We start from the raw sequence: 19,574 nt of genomic DNA, 5'->3' as shown, positions 1-19,574 counted from the left end.
CCCACATTATGGTCAAAACAGTCCGCTGGAACTCAGGCGAATACCTTTTTGTTGACATAGTTCAATCCTGTCAAGGTCAAAACTTGTCACATGGGGTGGAAAATGGTCACAGTTTATTTTCTCGACTCCATTTTAACAAGCTGGCTGCATTCTCCAAGTCTTATTAGAAATAAAGTTCAAACTCACATTTCAAAAGCATATAAACCAAAAAAAGGATTTCCAAAGAGTCCAAAAATAGAAATAAAAATAAAATTCCACTTATAGATCCTGATCAGCTCACTGGGTTGTCTGGGCTGCCGGCTCCCGGGGAAAAGAAAGGTCTTTCTTGATCTTAACCTCTTTCTGCAGGGTATTCACAACCGCAGTCTTTCTCCCCTTTTACCCTGCATCTAGGGGAGATCCTCTTTGATGCCTTTGAGGGAACCTTTTAAATTGAAATCTTCTATTTACGGCTTCGGGTTTCTATTTACTGTCTCTTAGGTTGCCGTGGGGGGGGGGGGTGGCTTCCTCTTTTTTCCCCTCTCTCCCAAATCCAAATTATTTTATAGTCCAAATCGTGAGATTACTTACACTCTTATTTCCAATCGTTTTTTTCGGAAGAATCCAGCGCTCTCCGCCTTCGGCTTGAAGCTTCTCTCCGCTAGGGTAACGTTGTTGCTCAAGATGGCCCCCGCGACTTCTACCCTCCTCGCTCCGGAGCTCTTATTAGAGCTTGCCGGAGAGTTGGGGAGTCCGGATTGGGGCTCTGCCGAGCAAAATTCGCCCCCGGGACGCTCTTCCCGAGGTTCTAAGGGGCGCAGCGTCGCTCTCGCTGCCCTCCCCACTCCTAGCAGAGACGGGCCGTCTCGGACACGAGACGGGACCCCGCCGATCGGCGCTGGCGCTGAACCGGAAGCCGCACACGTTGAGACCTTGTCTCTCTGTAGGGGTGCGTGTGAGAGGCGATGGAGAGGGGCCATTGGTTCGGCCCTGCTTGCCTAGGACCGAGAAACAAAAAAGGGTGAAACATTGGTTTGAGGCAAGAAGGCTCCTTGCAGACTTGGGCCCTGGTATGTTCACTCCAGTTGCCCCTTTGTAATCTGGGTTTGCAGCTGCCAGGAGGGATATGGGGCCTTCTCTCCCTCCGTAGCTCAGCAGTACCTCACCTGTTCAGCTGGCTTAATGGCAAAACAATTCTCCAAAGCCCTTATTTGCCAGGAAACATGCCCCCCCCCCCCGGGAAAGCCATTTGGAAGTCATTCCTCCAATGATGAGAAAATGTGTGATGAGCACAGACATACTTAAATAAGGGAAGCTGGCCTGTGTTTTTGCCCGTTTCCCTCAGTGGACGAATCCTCACGCTGCAGCTGACATACGTTCTTGCCTCTGCAGCTTCAACATACCGTATATAAAAGCATAATAAAACATGACACATTAAAAAGCTTCCCAATACAGTGGTACCTCAGTTTTCGAACGTCTCGGAAGTTGAACGTTTTCAGTTTTCAAACGCCGAAAACCCAGAAGTTAATGCTTCCGTTTTCAAATGCACCTTGCAAGTTGAACAACTTCCACCGAGTGTTTCTCAGTTTTTCTCAAATTTGCAGGCTACCCTTTGCGCCTCAGTTTTCGAACATTTTGGAAGTCGAACAGGGCTGCCTTTAGATGTCTTTTCAAGGTTATACAATTAAACAGCCAGCATTTTATTATTCCTTTGTTTTGTTTTTGTTTTTAACATGAAAACTTAGCCCTTGTGACGTTTGAACACCTCCGGGAAGGAATCTGGAATTGTGACGTCGCAGCCACCATTTCAGTTTCCCCCAGCGCTGCAGCTCCATGGTAGGAAAAGCTGCACCAGTTGAATTTCTGCCTGTCGTACAGCAGTTAGAAGGTCTGGGAGCTCCAAGAGGAAGGGGAAGGCTGAAAGGGGACCAGTGGTAACCGTGTTGTAGCTCAATGCTTCTGCCTTCATCGCTCACACCTCCAAATACAGTATCTCCCTTATAGAGTACAGCTCCATCTCTCTCATTTTCTCTCCCCTGCTCTCCTTCGTTCCTTCCTTCCTACTTCATTTGCTTTGGGGTGGGTGGGTATAATAATATATGAACATGATGAATAGCCCTTTAGCAAAACGGAGAGCACTTGAGGACCTTGGGAAATCTAGACTGCTGACTAGCTTGAAGAGGTAATGATTTGTACTCTTAATTAGGGAAGGGGAGAGGGCTGTTTACTTTTGTTTGACAGCCACTGTGTCTGCCTGCACTCAATCAGGGAGCAGCTTGAAACCCCCAGGACTTTTCTCTTGTTCCTTTTTAAATTTCGGAATTAAAAATTTAGCATTTGTGAAAGGGCTGGTTCCTGCTAGGGCACTGAGGGGGTGGTCTGGTGCCAGTTGTCTCCAGATCCCGTCTGCTAGGTTCTTGATGTTCCTGCCCTGGGCACACAGAGCACAGACCAACATAAATCTACTCCCAGATAGGATGCAGAGTCTTCCCATCGCAGCTGAAACTCACAAGGTCTTACCTGAGACCGTGAGGTAGCCACCTGCCCGTGCGGGTGATGAGAGAATTCAACTGTGTTCCATTTAGGACTGTCATCTCTGTGCCTCATGCAAATTGGTGTGTGTGTGTGTGTGTGTGTGTGTGTGTGAGAGAGAGAGAGAGAGAGAGAGAGAGAGAGAGAGAGAGAGAGAGAGAGAGAACATGGTGTGTGGCTTCACAGCCTTATCTCTGTGCTAGGAAAAAGACCGGAACCCTACTTGTCTCTTAATAAAACCTATACAGTACTTACTCGGCGATACCTGGTTTTCAGCATATTGTGATATATCACCAGGTACGCATAGCAATACACCAATATACCACGGTGTCTGAAATAATAATGCAGCTATGTAGAGGCATCGGCAGGCTTTGTGGTTTTACCCATATTGTGATGTTTGTATAGTGTGTGTACACACACACACACACCATGATTCATGTTATATTGCCAGGTCAAAATTTATGGAACCGGTATCAAGATACGTACTCCAAACCAGTTTTGGACGATATATTGATATATCCCCCAGCCCTATTAGAGAGCCAGAGTGGTGTAGCGGCTTGAATGTGGGATTAGGACTTCGGAGACCAGGGTTCAAATCCACACTCAGCCATGAAGCTCACTGGATGCCCTTGCGCTAGTCAAAAGTTCCTACTTTCTCAGTCAAACCTTCTGCCTCACAGGGTTGCTGTGAGGATAAAACAGAGAGGGTTGAGGCAAGAACTACGCAGTGCTTGTTTTCCTGGGAGGACGCAGGGGTATGCATACCCCCAAACATTTTGTGAATCTTAAGTTTGGCCTCATTGAGGGGCAGTATTTCAATATGAGTAGGAAAATGAGAGCACCCCAAACATTTTTTTTTAAAAAAAAGAGCAGTGGAACTACATCTGTCAATTTAAGCTCCATGGAGGGAAGGTGGAATTTAAATGTTAACAAGAAATACTTAAGAGCATTTTGTGTAGGATGATCCCATCCTGTGGTAGCATCCAAATACTAAGGCAGAAAGAAAGAGGAAGGAAGGAAGGAAGGAAGGAAGGAAGGAAGGAAGGAAGGAAGGAAGGAAGGAGAGTTTGGATTTGATATCCCGCTTTATCACTACCCGAAGGAATATCAAAGCGGCTAACATTCTCCTTTCCCTTCCTCTCCCACAACAAACACTCTGTGAGGTGGGTGGGGCTAAGAGACTTCAAAGAAGTGTGACTAGCCCAAGGTCACCCAGCAGCTGCATGTGGAGGAGCGGAGACGCGAACCCGGTTCCCCAGATTAAGAGTCTACCACTCTTAACCACTACTACACCACACTGGAACGAAAAGGAAAGGAAAGGGGTGGGGGAGGAATTAACTCATTAAAAAAACCAATTCTCCCCTTCCAATTGGCTTTAGCCTCACAAAATTCTATAAAGCAGTAGCATGATTCTGAGGTCACCCATGAGAAAAATAGTTAGAGTGACCACACACACACACACACACACACACCTTTGTTTGAAGGACTAAGTCACTGATAGAACATCTGATTCACATCCAGAAGGTACCGAGTTAAATTCCTGGCACTGTCTCCAGGTAGGCCTGGGAGAACCTGGCTTGAAACCCTGGAGAGCTGCTGCCAGTCAGAGTAGGCAGTACTGAGCTAGTTAGATCAATAGTCTGACTCTGCATAAGGCAACCTCCTATGTACTGACTAGCTGAGGAGGCAGGAATGTTAGATGATCAGCTAACTGGAGTTTGGGCTGCCTAGCATGAACTGTTTTGTCTTTTTTTAAGTACCGTAACAAGATATTCTGGTCATGTTGATCCTGAAACAGCCTCCTTTTTTACCTGTCTTATTGCAGGGGAAAGCTCTTGCTCTAATAGAAGGAAAATAGCAGGAGATGGCCACAAAGACAATTTAGCAAGAGTGTTTTAAAAGGAGTACTTCTCGCTTATTGCTCTCTTTGACTTCATACTGGGGGCCTGGCTGTTCTCTGCTCAGAATCAGGCACCCGGGTTTAGCTCTGGGTCACAAACGTTCAGGAGATAGGGTTGCCAACTAACCAGTTTAAAATAAAATAAAATAAAATAAATAAAACCTTCCCAGCCAACTCCTCAATCTTTTAAAGCAGCATGATGCATAGCAATGAGCGGGTGGTGGTTTTCATGAGATGTTTATTTCCATTTCCTCCTGCTAATTCCTGAAGATCAAATATCTGTTAGAGGGGCCTGTGCGAAAGTTGGCAAGATCCAAAAACAAAACAAAACAAAACAAACCAAAACCAAAACCAAACCAAACCAAAACAAAACACACTTGCTGGGGTTTTGATTCTTTAGCCCACGCTTAATTAGGTTTGATTTTGCACATTATATGTTTACATGGCACAGTGACAAATAAAGGTCTCTGTCTTACGTGTTAGGTTTGAAAAAAATAGGCCTATCTTTAGTTGGGGGTTTTTTGGTACTGCTTTTAAAAATATACAGTGGTACCTCAACTTACGAATGACTCGACTTAAGAATGTTTCGAGTTACAGAGTTCCGTCCGCCATTTTGGATGCGGTTTAGATAGGATTTTTTCAACTTACGAATTTTTAGATAGGATTTTTTTGACTTACGATTTTTTTTTTAATTTCCCCCCATTGGCTTCGACTTACGAATTTTTCGACTTACGAAGGTCCGTTCAGAACGGATTAAATTCGTAAGTCGAGTTACTACTGTATATACCTTTTAGCTGTTTATGTGATATGTTTGTAAACTGCCTTGAGACTCATGCAAAAATAGCAATTCATAAATTAATAAAGTAAATAGATAGATAAGGTAGGTATTTAATTATTTATTTTATTTATAGTCTGCCTTTCTCTCAGTGCAGGACTCAAGGCTGTTCGCAGCATGAAATAAAATGAATGCAGCTAAAACACACACACAATCAGTATAAATACTTTTTTAAAAAAAGAAAGGAACACTATTAAAAACCACCACCACCAAAAGCACTTAAAACCATCTAAAAGTACAAAAAAGGGTGGGGTGGGGGAGAAAATAGACAACACCCACTCTCAGAAGTCTTGGGACACAGGTGGCGCTGTGGTTAAACCACAGAGCCTAGGGCTTGCTGATCAGAAGGTCGGCGGTTCGAATCCCTGTGACGGGGTGAGCTCCTGTTGCTCGGTCCCAGCTCCTGCCAACCTAGCAGTTCGAAACCACGTCAAAGTGCAGATAGATAAATAGGGACCGTAAACGGCGTTTCCGTGTGCTGCTCTGGTTCACAAGAAGCGGTTTTGTCATGCTGGCCACATGGCCTGGAAGCTGGCTCCCTCAGCTAATAATGCGAGATGAGCGCGCAACCCCAGGGTCGGTCACGACTGGACCTAATGGTCAGGGGTCCCTTTACCTTTACTCTCAGAAGTCTTAGCCACAACAATCAGCTAGTGGCCAAAGGCTTCTCCGAACAGAAAAAGGTCTTTGCCTGCAATTTGGGGTTTTTTTATTAAAAGAACAGCATCAACATAGCATTTGGTTGCATTTCCTCATTCTGCTTGCGTGGTATGGGATATGTTTCTGCAATCCATGCACAGCACGTAAAGGTTGTTTTAAGGTTCTTTTCAAAATTCAGTTTTTTATTGAGTTTCAGAACAGGCACTTAAGATATATGGAGTAAAACAATATTCCATTCAGAACTTAAAAGCTCCCCTTCCCCAATATCATCCATACGCCCAATGCATATTCACAGTAAGGCTATTTTTGGGCTTCCCAGATGCACAGCTAGGTTAACTCTAATAAGAGCAATCCTGTGGGTGATTTGCCATTGGGGAAAAAGAAAGAGGACGGACGGATAGACAGGGTCTGTTTACACACACTCTTCTGATTCACAGTGCTGTTGAAAATGTCTGAAATAACCCCACTTGGATAGATGTTCTGACTTCCACCACTAGAGTGTGCATGAGCTTTGGAAGTTAGCCTTCATAGGCCTCCTCTTTGAATAATTGCTTAAAAACACACTGCTTAAAAATTTAAATTCGGCACCTTTTTAGCAATTTCAGTGTAGATCTGACAGTTCCGCCAATTACTTTATTTTTAAAATTTTTTAACTAAGCTAAATGGAAAGCCCACTTTATGGCCTTCCCCTCCAAAATCATACCTGCATTGTCTCTCTCCCTCCGAGTCCCCACCCCCCCACGTCTGCCTTCCTCCATCCCACTTTGCCGTAAAAATTATGCACCAGATTTGACGATTTTAGTCCTACTGACAGCTGGTGTCATTTGTGAAACTTGAAGGATTTGCAAACAATCGCACAAAGGCCTACCCAGATCAAGAGCTGATCCCGAATATCCTGGCTAATGCAGCAATCACACCATGCTCTTTCTCTCTCTCTTAATCCTACCCTCACACTATGGTTGTGGCCATTCCGCCCTTTCCTTTTTGAGATGGGAATCTCTCGAGCTTGTAATCCCCAAACTGACTTGAAGAGCTGACTGGGAAAGCGGCTTTTGGCCAGAATTACCTGAAAGTTAGCTAGTCTGGGAGCCTGATTTGCATGCACCTCTGTCGGATTGTGGAACGTGTTAAGAGTAGGTAAATGATATTTCGCCGCTGCAGCCGCAAAATGCCCCCCCCCAATAACTCCACACACACACACCCAAAATCCAGGATGACATCCTTCTCCCCTTGCTTGAGTGGCACGTCTTTTGTTTTAATAGGTCCCCTTTTAAAATTTCACTTTCCAAGCAGCGGGCTTTTAAATGCGCACAGGGAGGCGGTTTCCTCGTTTTCACCTATAAAGCAGGTCAGTTCTTAGCCGATTCATTCACCCATCTCGGTAACCTTTGGAATTATCCTGGGCTCCCTTCAGAACAGCGTGTGAGCAGCATAGCAATCAGATGAGCACACCTGCCGACTTGCTCTGCCAGCACTTTATGCATTATAGATACGTTCAGCCAGACAAGTCTGTACAATAGAACGGCTGTCATCTTAATGCACCAGCGGCCTCTTTTCGTGGAATGCCATCCGGGGGGGTTAAGGTGGGGATTAGGGCAGAGGGAGATGCCCTCCTACCAAGCCAGACTGCCGGTCCATACCCAACATTTAGCCCAATATTGGGAGGTGCTCATTGGCAGAGGCTCTCCAAGGTTTCAGGGCGGGCTCTTTGCCCATAGATGGTTGAACCCGAGACCATTTACAGGGGCTCCACTCTGGGGCTACAGCTGTCCCCCCCCCATGCTCCCAGCTTTGAGTAGGGTTTGGCTCATTGTATAAATGAAGCAAAGTTCAACATGCTTCAGGGTCTCTTTTGAATATAACGAGACGTTTGGGGTGGGTGAGCCTTGCAACTTTTAATCACGGAGGAGGGGCTTTCTGCTCCCCCCCAAAAAAACCATTCACCTCTCTCATTGTTCACAGGTGATTGGACCAAGCATAAGTTCCTTGTCCTGTTGCCTTCAAAGACCTGCACAGCCTTGAAGCCTGCCTGAAACCCCATTCCAGAACACCTCCATCAATGAATGGGAAGCCCTTTGCCCTCCAGGTGTGCTTGGATTCCAGCTCCTGTCCTCCTGGACCATTGGGCATGCTGGCTGGAGATGGTATCATTTAGAGGCCACAGGTTCCTTGCCTCTCACCCATGTGTTTGCCTTCCTCTAACTCCCTCATCAAAGCCCACTTTTTCCACGAAGTCTCTGACACTTATTATTTATTCTTCTTGTTGCTGGCAAAAAAAATGAGCATGTTCTATGATTTATCATCTCCTTAAAGGAAACAAACCAGGCTTTTCTCCTTTGCTTAGGAAGAGGAGAGATCCTTTATCCCTTGTAATCTCTTGGAAAACAGGAAACACATTCTCTCTCATCAAGCCACCCTTGCTCACTCCAGTATTCTTCAGGAAAGCTCAGAAGAAAAACAGATTCCAGATTGAGCCAAGGAGAACTCACTCTTCCTTGATCCTTACTGCAAAAGTCTGAGCACCTCCCTGATATATCAAAACATACCCGAAAGCATCATGTAGTTCCTCAGTCAGAGTTGCCAGAGACTAAAATTAGTTCAAGCCCCACTGGAATGAATAGATCATGCCCTCACAACCACAGGTCTGAGATTACAGCCCTTTCATTTCACCTATGCTAAGCAGCATGTACGGCTGATCTTTTCCCTGTATGCATTCAAAGACTTTATTAATGAGGAGTGCACAGCAGCCTCAGGAAGATACCACGAAATAACTATCTGGAGCCTCACAGCAGGAAACAAGGAAGGTTTTTCAGTTTTAATGGCAGCGTTATACAGCATTTTACAACGGAGCTGTGGCAAAACGAGCCTCTTAAAAATTGGCTGCCTTAGCAGATTCTAATGAATAAGAGTTAAATATGCACATTGCAGCACAAATCAGATATAAATATTGTCAACAGCACTTCAGCATCTGGTCATCTTTTTCATTATTTGCCCAGGTTTTCTATTATGCATGCAACAGAAATGGTTGCAGGAGCTTAGATTCACTTTGTGTGTGTATATGCACCTTTAATGTATGTTATTGGACCATAAAGAAGGCTATCGCTGAAGAATTGATGCTTTTGAATTATGCACATTCTGCCTACCTAGGAGTCACTAGATGAACAAAAAGACCAGACACAATGTTGTCTTTCTTTGCATTATGATATTATAACGTAGCTTACAAACCCAGCCGACAAAGGTCCGTATAGTTAAAGCTATTGTTTTCCCAGTCGTGATGTGTGTTCAACATTGTTCTGTTGCGCTTTGTCTAAGTGGACCTTTATGAGCCGGCTGCCGTCCAGTTTTACGCGGATTCTCTTGCCCACAATTTCACTCGGAAAAACCAGATCTTCAAGAATGGCATCGTGGACCGCAGTAAGTGTGCGGCTAAACAGAAATATTGTGTACAATTAAAATGCTTTTACTAATGCCAACCTCCCCTTCATCTACACCACAGAGAATCATTAGAGAAGCAGAAAGACTAGATGCTAACACAGCAGGTAGCATGTAAACATCCACAGGATGAATTCTTCTACCCTCGCCCAATCCCAGGGGTACAGCAGACAGATCTAGTAACTAAACCTTATGAAATGCCAGTAATAAGGTAGTGAACAAAATCTAGCAGCATTTAAGTTTTAGGTATAAAATAAATATGGAGCTGCCTTATACTGAGGCTAACCACTAGCCCACCCAGTAAGCTGGGAATTTTTACACACAAAACATGTCATCTACCACTGAGCTATGGGTCTACTCATGATTAATGCCTGGCAAGGATCAGAGACCCGCAATGTCAGATTAAAATGGTCTTCTCCTTTGAGTCTTCAAGCTTTAAAATAGGCACCCATGCCAAACGGAAGGGAATGGATTAGTGCAGTGTTTCCCAACAGGTGGTCCGCGGACCCCCAGGGGTCCGCGAGCTATGCCAGAGGGGTCCGCACCGCTGCCCAGCGCTGCCTGGGGCTGCTTCCCGCGTCCGCAGGGAGGGCGTAGTTCAGCACGGCTACTGATTGGCTGCAGGAAGCGCCAATCAGAAGGGGCAGCCAATCAGAAGGGGCAGGAAAGAAGTCTCCGCCCAGGCGAGGGAGGGGAAGGCTGGCCGGCAGGAAGAGCAAACCGGAGCGTGGGAGTGTGCGGAGGAATACAGCGCCGCGCCCCGCCGCGCCCGAGAGGACATTTCCTGGCGCGCGCCTCCGTCCTGGCTCCCTTGGGGATGATGGGGACGAGGGAGCGCCCTTCCCCGCCAGGGCCTTCGGGAGCTGCGTGCCGGTTCGGCTGCCTTTGGTCCTCGCAGAGGCTGCAATGCACGGCCTGGCGCGTGCGGCGGTGGCGGCTCCGCGGCCTCCCTCCCACCCGCCAGCTGCGTGCCTCAGCTCCCGCCAGTAGCAGACGGAGCGCAAAGCTCTTCCCGGCCCCGCATCACTCTCCTCTTCCCTGGTAGCTCCCGACCGTACAGAAAAAGTTTGAACGCCAAGAAGGTTTAAAAAATGTATTCTGTGTTTTTACTTGTAACCAGGCAGTTTATATTTTCTTCTGTGGCTGTTCTCCTATGGCAGGGTGTTTTTATGTTAATTTGCACATGCATTTCCACCAACTATAAAAACTATTTACTGTATGATATCATAAATACTAATGTCGATCTGATTCTCAGGGAGCTGTACCACCACAGGAGAGCTATGAGCTGCCTTGCTGAAATCTAAGTAAAAAAATTCCTTCCAGCAGCTCATACCAAAATAAAAAACTTGGTCTTTAAGGGAAGGAATTTTTTTTATTTTGTTTCGACTACGTCAGACCAACACGGCTACCTACCTGAAATCTAAGGTTTGTAGGTGCACAAAAATATTTTGAAAACAGCTGCCTTGGGGTTAGAATCATAGAGTTGGAAGAGACCACAAGGGTCATCTAGTCCAACCCCCTGCAGTGCAGGAACCATCTCTAAACAAATTAATGGGGGTCCTTGTCACAATAGCAGCTCGATGTGGGGTCCTTGAGAAAATTTTGTTGGGAACCCCTGGATTAGTGCATGATTAGTTACTCAAATAATATAAATTTGAGATTACCTCCTGGGACGCTTTTGCTTGTTTTTTGTGCGGCTTTTTCTTGTTGGCTTCGGCAAAATTCTTCTCTGTTAAAAGACAATAGCATGACATATATCAGCACATTTCTTTCATGTTTAGGAATGGAATTAACAAACCAGATTTAAGACAGAGAGTATTAGAGCCAACCAGATAGCCATGAGAAGCTCACAAGCAGGACTTGAACACAATAGTGCTCTCCCCATCCACTGGTATTCAGAGGAATACTGTCTCCAACACTGATAGGAACAAATTCATGGAGGGCAATTATAAAAACATACTACTACCGTGTTTCCCCTTTTTTAAGACACCGTCTTATAACTTTTTTTCCTCAAAAAAACACAAGGTGTCTTATTTTCAGGGGATGTCTTAATTTTTTATTAGGTTTTTATTACGGTACGGTACCTTACTGGCTCGGGGTGCTGCCATCCATACCATCGCTAACATGGGAGCCGACGGGCGCGAAATGGAGGCGGGAGAGCGGGGGGAGGGGGAGATGAGAGAGACGCGAATGGCTCCGGGGTGAATGGCAAGTAGGTCGTCGGAAAGATGCCTGCGTAATCCCGGTCCCATGAGGGGGAAACGAGACCCTTGTCCACACCACCGAAACACGCATTCATAAGGGGCGGCAGCTCAAGGAGCCAAACTTCCTTTCCCGCTTGAACGCGTGCGGAAGCGGGCGAGGGTACGCGCGGGGACCCCCTTCAGGAATCCTCTGCACCTTTAAACTCAGGAGGTCGATTAGCCAGCAAGCCAGTCCCGCAGAATTGCTCCAGGAGGAGGCGGTGGCGGTGGCACCCTGACTCCAGAGGGAACGGGGGGAGTTCGTCGTGGCCCGCCCGATGAGCACCCCCACGGGTTTCTTGGGTAAAGCGGCGGCGCCAGCGCCACGGCAGTGCTCCCTGAGGCGCTCCTGCCTCCCCACCCCGGGCCATTTCCATTAGCGGGCAGGGTGGGGGCTCCCTCGCTTGCTCCTCGCCGCCCTTCTCCCTCCAGGCATTGGCGAGGCCGCCTGTCAATCAGCCGCCAACTCGCCCGCGGTGCGGAAGGGGCCAGCAATGCTCCCGCCGCCGTTCATTGCCCGGGCGGCGCAGAAGGGCCCGCGGGCTTTGGGCCATGCAGCCCACGATGTTCTGGTGGCGCAGAAGGGGCCAGCAGCGCTCTCGCCACCGTCTGTCGCCCCGGTGGCACGGAAGGGCCTGCAGGCCTTCCGCCGCTGCTGTGCCTCGGGCCATGCAGCCCACAACGCTCCAGCGGCTCGGAAGGGGCCAGCAGCCCTCCCGCCGCCGTATGTCGCCCCGGCGGCACGGAAGGGCTCGTGGGCCTCCCGCCGCCGCTCAGCCTTGGGCCATGCAGCCCACAACGTTCCAGTGGCGCGGAAGGGGCCAGCAGCGCTCCCACCGCCGTCCGTCGCCCCGGCAGCATGGAAGGGCTCACGGGCCTCCCGCCGCCGCTCAGCCTTGGGCCATGCAGCCCATGACGCTCCGGCGGCACAGAAGGGGCCAGCAGGCCTCCCAACGCCAAGGGGTTTCCCTGTTCAGGTGCTCGGCCGGAGTGGGAAAAAGTCATGGGAAGAGCGGGGTAAAAAGTCCTCCTAGCGCGGCTCGCCTGGCGACGCGCTCAATTCATGCACCCCCTCCCACCTGGTCTCAAGCCTCTCTGAGGCTCTAAAGGAAAGCAGCGAGGTATGTCTTATTTTCGGGGTATGTCTTGTATTTCGCAGATACTTAAAAATCCTGCCATGGCTTACTTTATGAGTACGTATTAAAAAAGGGGAAACACGGTATGACTCTTGTGATCTAGTTCCTGTGTGATGCTATGCTGCATATACACAGCTGGAAGTAGGAGCCAGTTCAAGACGTGTCTCCAAGTATGTACAAGGCTGCAGTGTTCCGATTCAATTTAGCACACCTTTCACAGACAAATAATTGTTCTACCTCCATTAACACTCCCCCCCAACCCAGCATTTTGTAGAAAGTTATGACAAGCTGCCACCTACCTGAGCAATAAACACCACATGCTTTCCACTGAATTTTTTCTCCAACTCACGAACTAGCCGCACTTGAATCTTCTGAAAAGATTTCAGCTGAGGGACTGGCACAAATATGATGATTGCTTTCCTACCGCCACCCACTTCAATTTCCTAAGCAAGAACAGAACTGGGAATTAGCATGGTTTTAAGTTTTTAAACATCATCCAGCATTTGCAGGATTACTTCCAGTCATGAAACACGGATCTTCTTTAGACCATTGGTCTATCTAGCTCAGTTATGATCTGCTCTTAACTAGCAGTGGTGCTTGCAGCTTGGTCATTCAGCTGGAGGTACCACAGACTGAACCTTGGGAGTTTCTGCATGCAATGCATGGGGCTCTACCACTGCAATGTGTCCCCTCTTGGCTAAACTACCAAAGGTGGGTGTGAGGATGAAATGGGGAGGAAAACCATGTAAACCACACCTTGAGATCCTTAGAAGATAAAGATGGTATATAAAATAAATTTAAAAATAAAAGGATCAATAATGAAATCTTTATTTTTTGGAAGAACTCTTTGGCTCTCAAGGAAACAACCTAAGAAGCACTTCGGAGTATCACCCTTTTGCCGTAGACATAAGGCCTGACCAATAGAAACAAGCACTACTAAGTTTCATGGAGGAAAAGCACCACATTTATCAAGTTCCATATTAAATGTATTAATATCATATATATATATATATATATATATATATATATATATATATATATATATAAACATATAAACTAGAAAAGCACACCTGAAAACCTCCAAGTGTTTTAAGTGCTTGTCCAACAAACTCCAAACTCCCCCCCCAAAAAGTTAGAACAACATCCAATTGGCCTATTAGCCGCCAATAGTAGCAAGTACTAGATAATTCAGAGGAAGCCACAGGATACGTAAGTATCAAACCCGGTCTAGCCTATTCCAGAATCCTTTAAGGCAATCTTTACCACAACCCTACACATCTTTACTTTTATACAAGTACTGTAAGCAGGTATAGGATGGAAGCCCAATTTACCTGTTTAAGAAAAAGATACCGTAATTGTTCAGTTCCAGATACAGGTATAATCTCCAGTGATTCTCAAAACTGGAACATAACTGATGATTTGTGTGCATTTTTAGTATACATTAACAAAGGAAAAGTAACCGTGTAATGTGATATATCCAATGGATGGAAAAACAACACAGCTCACCAAACTCATGAGGGCCTGGCCATGACTTCATGAAATAGCCATTATTTCAGATTCCTCATCTGAATGAGAGAAAGCTGGTAATAGCTTATACTGCAGATGACCAGGCCTCTGTAAGGTATTTTTAAATTCCTAACTTTTGAGTGGTGTGTTGATTTTGCATACCTGTTTTCTGTGAGCAGCACAGCTTCCCTAATTTCTGCAAACACAACTACTACAGTGCACACAACAACATTCCTAGTTTCCATGAAATGAATGAATGAAATGCAGCTCATCCTGAACACATCCAATTAGTTTTATCACTTGTGTCCTGCATGGTTTGTCTTCACAGCAACTGTTAAAGCTGGGAAGTTATAGGAATATACAGGACGCCTCCCACACCAGCCTTTTCGGTCTGGGGAGGGAAAAGCTTCATGTCCAACATTGTGGAATGGGACTATACATCATTGCACCTTACAGAGCTAAGCTCCCATACGCCACCTGGGCAGAGCCATGCGAGAGCCACCTCAATGGATGCCCATGTTGTACTCTGAGAGAACAAGTTACACATCTGTCTGCTAAAGACATGTCCAGGCGGAAAAACACTGTAGAACTTAACACACACTGCAATTATCACTTTAAATACCAACACAGAATCATAGAGTTGGAAGAGACCACAAGGGCCATCCAGTCCAACCCCCTGCCAAGCAGGAAACACCATCATGGTAGCTTATATACCCCAAGCATCCTATAAAATGAGCCTGCACCTTTGAGAAAACCATTTTTAAGCTACCTTTGCTGCTGTGATGTTCAATTCTCTCAGCTGAGCCTTTAAGTCAGAATTCATCTCCAACTCCAGGAGAGCCTTGAGGGAGGAAAGTTAAAAGTAAAGTTGACAAATATCTCCAACAAACCAATTCTAAAATAACTGTAGTTGTTCTTGGCTGTAAAAAATGTTTTAAGGGGGAAATCACTGGGTACCTATGTTTCTTTGACTTCCGTCAGTCATATTCAACAAGTTGATCTAGCAGGATCTGCAGAAACTACCTTAGTTATATTTCAAATACATATAGTTCAAATGTTCCCATAAACATTGGTCAACAGTAGAGGAGTTTGCAAACAGCTTACAAAGATACTCAGGCTGTAGCTGCTCCCACACCTCTTCCTTGTGTGGATCACAACTCTGCTTTTCCGCTACGAAAGTTTGATTGAGTGTATCCATTTCGCTGAATGTTAATTAGCACAGCATCTATACTAAAATATAGGACTATGACATCATATTGGAGCCTCAAGATTCCAACTCTCACATGTTCTGTAAGCAATACAGCCTATAATATTACCAGCTGAAAGGAGCACTTACCTGGGAGATGCCAGACTCAAATTCATCCGGCTTTTCGCCATTGGGCTTCACAATCTTTGCGCTGGAACTGAACATGGCCTTTCTGCATTTCAAAGGAAACAATCAATATCTCAATGTACTGTTTTAAAGAATAATTTCCACCTATCACAATGACATCTAATTAGGGAAAGCCTTGATGGTGGAAGAAGCAGGGTGGATAAAAATCAATGATTTTTTTTAAAAAATCAAAAAAATCAGATTTTTTTTGATTTAAATTGGATTTTTTTGATTTAAATCGATTTTTTTGATTTAAATTGGATTTTTTTAAATAAAATGCTTTTTGAGGAAAATATATATTACCATCCAAAGGTTATTCCATCATGAAATAAAGATTAGTTTTTTAATTATGTAGAATAAGGTTGTATATGTTTAATTTTTTGGGTAAATAAATTCCATTAATCCATTCACAATGTCATGCTCTTCCAGAGGTTTTTGTAAGATTATTGGGCAGTTTCTCTGCCTACAAGATATTATCACAGATACTTGGTTTACTTTTGCAGTTCTCAAAACTGAATTTGACTCAACAGAGATCACATGCCTCTTCTTCACAGCAAAAATGTTATAACATGAACAGAGTTGCGAAAAAGGCCTTAATCCTATTGTTCTACAAACCTATGAATACAGAAACAACCCCTTCAGTGCTAACTTTCAAGAAGTTCGGTGAATAGAATAGAAACAATATTTTTCTGATTGTTTGGAGTGGACAGTATTTAAGTTTTTCATGTGTAGGCTGGGCTGACAGTCTAAGTTTCTTAAAATATATATATATATTGTTTTTGTTTAGCCAAATTAGTTAACAAACATGGATGTTTGTTTAAGCAAATAACATATGCTGTAATGTTATTGTTTCAGTTGAATAAATCTATTTAAATTGTTATTATTAAGGTAATGATTATTTTTCTCCTTCCTAAGTACAACAGTAAAGTTGTCCAAATATGAATAACCCATTAAACTGGGGATAAAAAAACTAATATGAAAAGTTGTTATTCTAAAAATATTCATCTACTTGCATATTAAAGTTATACCAGCAAGAATTAGTCTTTATGTAGAAAACTATGATTTAAATCAAGCCTTACTGACTAGTGATTTAAATCGTGATTTAAATCGTGATTTAAATCAGATTGATTTAAATCAAATCCACCCTGGGAAGAAGCCAATTCTAAAGGCTGGCTCAGTCAAATTACTTAAGGAAAAACCAGTGATAGATTTGGTCTTGGTACACATTAAAAAACGTCGTATGCACCCTTAGCAGAAGTACCACAAAGAGGAGTGTAGTGGTTAAAAGTATTTACTATGAGCGTAATAACACTCTTGTTTAAGTTTAGCCAGGATCTTATTGGAGGTCTGTGGGGAGGACATAATCTCTGAACTGCAGCCCCCACATTAACAGTAGTGTATCTTACAAGGCCTTTTTTTCCTCAATAACTAAGATATGAAGCACTCAAATAAAATGCAAGGTTAATACAATGCAGAACAGTCCACACACAGAAGGCGAGCACCAACATGCATTTTCCAGCTACCACAGAATCCTTACAAAGAGACTCTAGAGAAGCACATGAGAACCCCCGTCTTAAGCATCTTATTAAAGCTTTATCAAAGGGCCACAATCATAGAACCATAGAACTGGAGAGTTGGAAGGGACCCGGTGGGTCCTCTAGTCCAACCCCCTGCAATGTGGGAAACTTAACTAAAGCATCCATGACAGATGACCATCCATCATCTCCTAGAAAGCCTCCAAGGAAGGGGAGTCCTTCTGAGAGTCTGTTCCATTGTCAAACAGCTCTTACAGTCAGAAAGTCCTTCCTGGTGCTATCCGGAATTGCTAAGTGGCAAGGCAGAGCTACAATCTGAAACAGGTTTTGGGAACCTGCAGCCTAGCACCTTCCAGACTCACGGCCAATGCTGGGAGCCATAGTCCATTAACACCTAGGAGGACACAGGCTCCTCATCTTAAATAGGATTGATGCAGGCCCACGTCAGAACAACTTCCACAGATCCACACACACAGACCCAGCAAGTGTTTCCCTCCCCTACAGTATTGGGGAGATATGATAACTGTGGGGCAGAAGCTTCCTGCTTTGCATCCCTCTCTTATTCGAGCAGGGCATACTGGGAGCTTACGGACCATGTGCTACCCTTGGAGGTTGCGGGGGTGGGGGAGCGAAAGGGAGGTAGAACCGGCCTCCGCGCCCCTCCCCCGGGAAAGCTAAAGCACGGAAGGCAGTCCTTCCTAGTGGTTAAAGCTACTGATAAGACTTCATAGAGTGTCCCAGGCAGTGTGCTCGGTGCAACACTCTGCGAAAGCCAGGCGCGCATGGAAGACCCGTAGAAACACCAGCAACCAAGATAAAGATAATTGGGGGTCCTTTCCCCCTCCCTTCCACCGTCCCCTGCCCTATCCCCGAAATGCGTCTCCTTCGCCGTCCCAGGAAGCCATCGGGCATTAAGGGGCGGCGAATCGGACGCATCTCTGGATACTTAGGCCAGGCGCGAGGGCTTCCATCGCCCAGGAGCAATATCACCGGAGCCCCCGCGGGAAAAAGCCCCCACGCAGCCCAGCAGGCCCCGGCTGGCCGTGCCTACCTCTCTCAGCGCCGGCCTAAGGAAGAGGAGGAGTTCTCGCGAGAGCACCACAGATTCTCTGCCGGGAACGGCCGCAACGCCGCCCACTTCTCGTCTCGGGGAGCTTGGGATTGAAAGGGTACTTCCGCCCTTCTGAAGCTTTCCGGCGGGAGGAAACTCATGGCAGAGGATAAAGCACTGCTTTCACCAAACGGCAATACGTACTGTACTGTACTGTATTGGAGAGCACTTTTGGGAAGCTGGGAGTACAGTGTGTGGTTGTGTCGGCTGTATAAATTAAAGTAAACCTATGGCTTTCCTTCCTCCAAGTTGCAAATCCACCAAGGGAAGAAATATGCACGCATTAATGGGTGTTTTAAAATTAAAGTGCTCAATGTAGTCGGAAGTTGCCTGCTTGAGCCTATACCTGTAAGAATACGGTTTTGTTTTGTTTTGTTGCTCAGTAAGAGGTAGAATTGAGCAATCCGTTTCAAACCACCGCTTTAGGCGCTTTGCAAATATAATTTATGATCCGTCGTAGTGTACAGTACAAGCAAAAATAGAGGTTGCGTAGGGTGTTTGGAGAGGGCTATTACCTATCGCGCTCCTTCTGGCGTAGTTTGCCCACCATACTGCTGATGATTCAATATTTTTGAGTCCCCGAAGAGAGGCTTCTGCAAATGGACCTAATTATAGGAACCTCAGGGACGGAACCCGAGGTGTATAGCCTGGGTGGGCTCAACTAGCAAGCACTCAGGTTTCTTCTGCAGTTTCCGCTCCCACGCTAGTCAGTGTGTTTGTGGTAGCCCTGAAGTGGCATTTCACTTGAATTGAAGAGCTACAAAGCAAGTAGGAGAACTTTCGGTTCTGGGCGATTATCATTTGGGAAAAGTGAAAGGAAGAAGGTATTAATTTATTCGCATGCATCTCAACCCTATGCACACCTGCTAGAAAAGTAAGCCCCACTTTGTTAAATGGGACTTAACCCCAAGGTAACTGTATATTCATTACAGGTAGGTAGCCGTGTTGGTCTGAGTCGAAGCAAAATAAAAAAAATTCCTTCAGTAGCACCTTAAAGACCAACTAAGTTTTTATTTTGGTATGAGCTTTCGTGTCCTATGCTCATTCCAAATTTACCGTACATTCAAGAGGCGGCCAGAAATAAGGCTTGAATGCATTAGAGTGGGAGGGGGAACCACTTGCTCTTTTCAATAGAAGCTCTTTCCTCTCCAGCATTTGCTAAATCGGTAGTAAGAAAGTACCATTGTTGGTGAAAGGGGTAATGCATGGAAGGTCCTGGAATTATAATTGACCTTTCAAAGACCCTGGTGCATGTTCCCCCTCTTTTTTGTTTCACCAGTGGTTTTTCCCGATCTCCTAGGGAGAGTGGGCAGGTCAGGAAGCGCCATTTGGT

At 45.6% G+C, this 19,574-nt stretch overlaps 1 protein-coding gene and 1 non-coding gene across 2 annotated transcripts; both read right to left on the bottom strand.

Moving 5' to 3' along the window:
* Positions 1-9,160: 9,160 nt before the first annotated feature.
* On the bottom strand, positions 9,161-18,274 carry LOC132591859 (small ribosomal subunit protein eS7-like). Its single transcript, XM_060272271.1, has 6 exons — positions 18,182-18,274; positions 15,560-15,641; positions 14,993-15,064; positions 13,017-13,160; positions 11,003-11,067; positions 9,161-9,332 (listed from the first exon to the last, which is right to left on the bottom strand). The coding sequence occupies exons 2-6, from the start codon at positions 15,632-15,634 to the stop codon at positions 9,161-9,163; spliced, it is 528 nt and encodes a 175-aa protein (XP_060128254.1). The 5' UTR covers positions 15,635-15,641; positions 18,182-18,274.
* On the bottom strand, positions 14,522-14,746 carry LOC118083284 (small nucleolar RNA SNORA73 family). Its single transcript, XR_004692360.1, has one exon. It is a non-coding gene; the product is annotated as a small nucleolar RNA SNORA73 family (small nucleolar RNA).
* Positions 18,275-19,574: the final 1,300 nt, after the last annotated feature.

This window comes from Zootoca vivipara, chromosome 3 (genome assembly GCF_963506605.1).
Source record: "Zootoca vivipara chromosome 3, rZooViv1.1, whole genome shotgun sequence".
Classification (NCBI taxonomy): Eukaryota; Metazoa; Chordata; class Lepidosauria; order Squamata; family Lacertidae; genus Zootoca; species Zootoca vivipara.
The sequence above is the reverse complement of the archived record's forward strand: the minus strand, read 5'-3'. Positions and strand labels throughout refer to the sequence as shown.

Coding starts and splice junctions, on each gene's coding strand:
- LOC132591859 (XM_060272271.1), bottom strand. CDS start 15,634: ATGTTCAGTTCCAGCGCAAAGATTGTGAAGCCCAATGGCGAAAAGCCG. Junction 15,065..15,559: donor TTGAGTCTGGCATCTCCCAG/GTAAGTGCTCCT, acceptor TCCTCCCTCAAG/GCTCTCCTGGAGTTGGAGAT. Junction 11,068..13,016: donor ATGTGGTGTTTATTGCTCAG/GTAGGTGGCAGC, acceptor GTCTTTTAACAG/AGAAGAATTTTGCCGAAGCC.